Raw genomic sequence first — 6,190 nt, forward strand, 5'->3', positions numbered from 1 at the left:
AGAGTAAAATTGAATGGTTCTTATTATCCAGATGAATTACAAAATTTAAACATTTCCGGTGGTCTTTTCAGAATCATGTATCAGATGTATCAAGATTTTAAGAAAGTTTACTACAAAAATATGGAAATGTATTACAACCCCAAAGAATTTATAGCAAATAGACCCATTTATGTCATTGATACAACAAAGAGTTTGACAAATATTTCTAGTTCAAAGAACGATATAATTATCAATATGGATTTTCAAAATGCTGTTACAAACGCGATTTGTTATGTGGTTGTGGTTTCTGAGAAATTTTTAGCCTATGATGTGATTAAGAACGATATTAAAGAAATTCAGTAAAATTCTAGATTTCTGTTGAGCGAATGTTAGCAAATTTCATTATTTCCGTTTATAGATTTTTCATTGAGATTTCTGGATTTTTTCATTAAAACAGCTTAAGAAATTAGAAGCCTACAATGAACAGTAAAACAGCTATAGATTCGGTTAATTTTTAGTTCATGATTTATAGATTTGTTTATGGTTCAATGGACAGTATTTTACATTGATTTTCTGTCTGTCCCAAAAGTGGTCTAGAACCCCTTACTGTTTGATTTTACAGATTCGTTTATTGTCCTTTAAACAGTATTTTCCCTTGATTTTCTGTCTGTCCCAAAAGTGGTCTAGAACCCTTACATTCATATCTACTTATATATATATATATATATATATATATATATATATATATATATATATATATACTATAAATTTTTATCATCTAAATTTTTCAGATTCCACAATACAAAGATGATCAGTATTGCCTTAGATAAATTTTTATTATATTTGTATAAAAAAAAAGATATTGGAATAAATTAGGAATACAAAACAGTCCTTGTTCTCAAACAGTGCATCTAAATAATATGTTTCAGTTACATAGACTGAAAGGTTTAAAGTTGGCTACTGTCTTATAATGACGGATGGGCTCTCAGTAATGGGGTTTTTTTGCCTGGTATTCTGTCAGCTGTATGGTAAAAAACCATGAGTAAGATTATCTTACACATCTTACTACACAATAGAGAAAATGTTAGATCTTGTTTATTCAACACTTGGGCAAACCTTAGCGAATCTATAACGTATTACCCCAGAGAATCCTGTTCAAACCTGTCAGGTCCGGTATAGATAAAGAGCAAATAGGTGAAGTGCTCTTGAATGATATACTTTTAACGAATATCTGGGAATGTTACATCGCACTCAAGATAATGCTGGGAGGCCCTCTGACCCGAAACTCAATAAAAAACGGAAGCTTGAGAAAATCCACTACACATCGTTCACACAGTCTTAAGGATCAGACGGTTTACGGTAAGTGTGGTTAGTTTCTTCATTGCGATACTCATTTGCGTATTTCTCTACGATATACATCTAATGGAACTGTTACTTTTGTTTCTAGCATTGTAAATATTTCATGAAATATTGGAAAAAAATATTACCTACTATCTGAGATCTATAATGGTATATTGGTATATTTCTATTATATTCAGTATATTAATTTAAACTGCATGGTGTTGTAAACCTAAACAGAATATACTTAACATAATATATATCGTAAACTTTTATTATATTAGATACTATATTATTAGATTTCAGTTATTCATGCATTTCAAAAGAGCAAACAATTTATGGTGACAATGTTTTCAAAGTTTTATGATAAATATAATACTACTTTAAAAACATTTGAGCCCGAATTCAAAATTATATATTTTACTCTTAGTTTTTAGAATCGATACTGAAAGTTTTAAGATTAACGTTAAACAGCTTTTGTTTACGATTACAATCTTGTATTCCATAGATTAATGAAATATGATAAAAATAAGTGGCTGTTATCTAATAAGAAATTGAAGGCCAAACCGTTTTTTCCAGGTAACCATGAAACTCTTACTTCTATCTGCCCTGGTGGCCGTCGCCCTCTCTCATCCTCTGGAAGTGTCCGAGGAAGATCATGCTCAATGGGAACTGTTCAAGGTAATACAGAATACATTTAGACCACGAAGGTTATGTAGAATTGTATAGAACGTATTGAACTCTTTCCGACGAAGCATAATTATGATCTCGTGTTTATAATCAGACAGAACTAGATCTCGTTGACAAGTGTTGGAGGATGTACAGCTGTCTCCAACTGCAGTTAGATTATAATAATAAATCATTTAAGTTCTTAACAATATTACTGTAACTGTACTATACTCGTAGTGCTTGCTGTAGGTTCATTGGATAGATCACAGTCTGACATAAACTGAGTTTATATTAAATTTTGTATGTGTACCAAGACTAATGAAAACCGTAAACAACCAATATACCAATAATATTCAAGTAAATAGCTTAGTTTTACATGTATGTGATACGTCCTAATAAAAAAATACATGGTAATAAAGTATTTGTTATGTATATATATATATATGTATATATATATATATATATATATATATATATTATTTATAAATAATAAAATTATATAAAAATCTTTAAGAAAATTTATATTGTATGTATATTTTTTTCTACTAAATAATTCTCATTTAAATACTTTAAATTAAATAAATTTGCGATATGAGCTCATGAAAGGGTTGCTTTTTAAGTCTAGTTTGCTTATACAGTTTTTTTCAACGGAATATTATATCAAACAATAATTATTATAATTTAAACATTTTATAATAATTTATAAATGAATGCTCCAATAATGCCATAAAAATTGTAAATTGTTCATACATAGAAATTTTTTTACTGCTAAAGACATTAAAAATGAGTATGTATAGTTTCTATTATATTGGGACGTTTATATTTTAAAACTAATAGAAACATTTAATTTAGGTGGCTCACGAAAGGGAATACGATACACCAGAGGAAGAACTAAACAGAAAGAACATTTTCCTGGAAAACCTGCAGTTTGTGCGAGAGCACAATGAAAAGTTTGAAAATGGCGAAGTTTCTTTTGATGTTGAAATCAATAAATTTTCTGATATGGTAAGTAAATAAACACTCATAGGTTTACAGCAAATAATGTTAAGGTGTAGTGAGATAGTATGATGATGATAATATGATGTTGATGAGATAATTTATATGATACACAATTTTGCTTAAATATCTCACATCAACACTTTATGCCTTCTTAATAAATTGACCCTAATTTATAAAGTGCTCATAACGACGATATTTTTAATACATTTCCACCCCAAAACTAATATTTTCTAAATACGGTGGAGTTGAACTACTTATATTTATAAGTATGTATGCATAAGGTTCCTTTGCACGCAAAATATGAACATGGAATTCAATAAAATATTATTGTTTTTTTGTTTTTGAAATGAAACGAAATGAAAACTCCTTTATAAAATAGTCCGAGTGACAGCTATCAAGCCCTCTCTACCACTTAACCTCATATAGTATTCAGTAAATTAACAATAGTCTTATACAATTTCAGTAAATTATAACATCAATTAAATAGAATATAACCAATTTGCTTAACATATTCGAAATACAATAATAAATAAATTTAAAGTATATATATATATATATATATATATATATATATATATATATATATATATATATATATATATATATATATATATGTTACAATGATTTTAGAACCTTAAGTATAAAAGAAAAATCTGTATAGGTATATTGTAATATTGTAATAAATACAAGAAAATTCAGCATGAAGAAGAAGAAGCAAAGACACATTAAAATCGCTTCTATCTATGGATGCCAAGAAAGACTCTTCTTTACGCTATCGTAACTTGGTTGGTCCATTTGAGATTTCTGTTCAAAGCGAATCCGAGATTTTACTGTCTTTTAGTTATTTATTTCTTATTAATTTATTTAAAGGCTTCAATTTCCTTGTTAAGTTGTAACACAAAAGGAGCTAGTTCGTTTGGTAAACAAGAAAGGTATATTTTTAAATCGTTGGCGAAAAAAATAAAATTTGATCTTTAGAATTGAAATCACGTTGTTTATAAAAAGTGGGAACAAATGGGCCCTAGTGCAGATCCTTGTGGGACACCTCATGTAACAGGTTTATTGTCTAAAACTTTATTTCCTTCCTTCACATATTGTTTACGTCCATTAAGTTAAGACTCAAAGTAATTAACACAATCATCGGAGAAACCATACTTCTTTAATATGATAAGAATTAGTGAGTGGTATTCGCAGTCTAAGATCTTGAAAAATTGAAACAATATTAAAATGCTCACTACTCTCTCTTTGTAAACGACAACCAACAGGCAGCCGCATCACGAGAAGCAGCCCTCAACTGGGTGACACAGTCGCGCGCTCTATTCTTATCTATTAGTAAATCTACAAAATAGTCGTTGATTACATTACTGTCAAAAAAAATAGGGATATACATTTGATTTTTCAATATCAAGGCTCTTAACCTTGTTCCATGTTTTCGATCCAGGACTACCTGAATAACAATTTATCTAATTCTAGTATTTACAGCACCTACCAACTAGAAATTAACTTTCAGCCCTTTTCACTACCAAAAAGCTCCCATTCAATTTAAGCAACATCTATGAATATGTTCAACTCCCACACAGACCACCGAGGAGTTCGTGACCATGATGAATGGCTACAAGCGCACAGAGGGACACGAAAGGACTGGAGATGCTTTCGACGCCTCAGAGAACGTCACGCTTCCTAAGAATGTGGACTGGAGGAAGAAAGGAGCTGTCACTAAAGTTAAGGACCAAGGACACTGCGGAGCTAGCTGGACATTCAGTGCTGTAAGTCTTTGAGCGGTCATAAATTATGTACTGTAGATTATTAGCGATATATTGAAATCCCAGCATAGCAAGTAAGCAAATAGATCTAAATATTTATTACAATTATATTGAAGTGACGTTGTGTTAAACAGACTGGAAGTCTCGAGGGACAACACTACCTGAAGACTAAGAAGCTGGTGTCACTCAGTGAACAGAATCTTATGGACTGCTCAGTTGCTCAAGGAAACAGTGGATGTCGCGGTGGTCTTGCTGGTAATGCTTTCATTTACATACAAAAGAACAAAGGTATTGACACAGAGGCATCTTACCCCTACGAGGCTAAGGTACGTATATAATGCAGCTTACTTCTTTACATAATTTAAATTATTTGTCCTGCCAAAAAGTCATGCAGTTATATAGTGCAAATGGCTTTTACACAAACTGATTAGATGTGACTGTAATTAGTCAAAAATTGTTGATATGTGTCTTGTGTATTGTGTATTGTTTGATATGTGTGTTAAAATACAATAGCACGTTTTGTCCTATATTTTAGCCGTAGCACTTAATTATAGCAGGGGATTTTTGCAGTCCTGTATGTCCGTCAGAACATTTTTCCGTCTCTACTACTTTTCATACTCTCAGTTTGAACACTGGAATTTGAAACTCATCTAGTAAAAGCATAAACACAAACGCATTTTAATTTACAGAAACACAAATGCCGCTACAACCCCAAGAACAAAGGAGCCACCGACAATGGATATGTTGGCATCACCTCATTCAGCGAGCCAGCTCTGCAGAAGGCTGTGGCCACGGTTGGGCCGATCTCAGTCGCCATTGATGCTAGCCACACTTCCTTTAAACACTACAAGAGTGGTAAGTTTATACTGCAGTAACTAACTCATGCAGTGCAATAACTGGAGTGACAACTCGACTACCGTTGTATTCGTCCTCGTGACGTAATGTGCTTTCATTGCTTTCCAGGAGTGTACCAGCAAGCTGGCTGCTCTACTATGGTTCTAGGCCAAGCTGTTCTGGCTGTTGGGTACGGCACAGCCAAGAAAGGCGGCGATTACTGGCTGGTGAAGAACTCTTGGGGAACTGGCTGGGGCATGAACGGCTACGTCATGATGGCCAGGAACCAAAACAACATGTGCGGCATTGCCAGCATGGGCTGTTATCCCAAAGTTTAATTACTTTCCTTGTGTGTAGTATAATAATATAGGCCAGATATTAAAGTTTCTTGTATATTGAAACATCTGTTAATTTTTTTAGCCTTATATAACATTAACCAAGCTAACCAGTAAACTGTCAAGTTTATAGCTTATTACATTCTAGAGGTGCTTTACAGAAATATAAACAGACAGACAATCGATGAAAATTAAATGTTATCATTCATCTGACATATAAAAAAAGATTCTGTCAGAGATATGATGAGTGATAGGCCTTGATGACGTTCATCC

The 6,190-nt window shown here is 32.1% G+C and overlaps 1 protein-coding gene across 1 annotated transcript; it reads left to right on the forward strand.

The window, feature by feature from the left end:
* Positions 1-1,902: 1,902 nt before the first annotated feature.
* On the forward strand, positions 1,903-5,920 carry LOC124371233 (procathepsin L-like). The gene is made up of 6 exons (XM_046829570.1): positions 1,903-1,998; positions 2,839-2,991; positions 4,566-4,751; positions 4,883-5,074; positions 5,438-5,603; positions 5,712-5,920. The coding sequence occupies exons 1-6, from the start codon at positions 1,903-1,905 to the stop codon at positions 5,918-5,920; spliced, it is 1,002 nt and encodes a 333-aa protein (XP_046685526.1).
* Positions 5,921-6,190: the final 270 nt, after the last annotated feature.

Source organism: Homalodisca vitripennis, unplaced genomic scaffold, assembly GCF_021130785.1.
Source record: "Homalodisca vitripennis isolate AUS2020 unplaced genomic scaffold, UT_GWSS_2.1 ScUCBcl_1123;HRSCAF=4352, whole genome shotgun sequence".
Lineage (NCBI taxonomy): Eukaryota > Metazoa > Arthropoda > Insecta > Hemiptera > Cicadellidae > Homalodisca > Homalodisca vitripennis.

Excerpts from the sequence above, each read along its gene's own strand:
- LOC124371233 (XM_046829570.1), top strand. The coding sequence starts at position 1,903 with ATGAAACTCTTACTTCTATCTGCCCTGGTGGCCGTCGCCCTCTCTCAT. Across the intron at positions 2,992-4,565 it reads TCAATAAATTTTCTGATATG|ACCACCGAGGAGTTCGTGAC; the intron begins GTAAGTAAATAA and ends ACTCCCACACAG. Across the intron at positions 5,604-5,711 it reads CTTTAAACACTACAAGAGTG|GAGTGTACCAGCAAGCTGGC; the intron begins GTAAGTTTATAC and ends ATTGCTTTCCAG.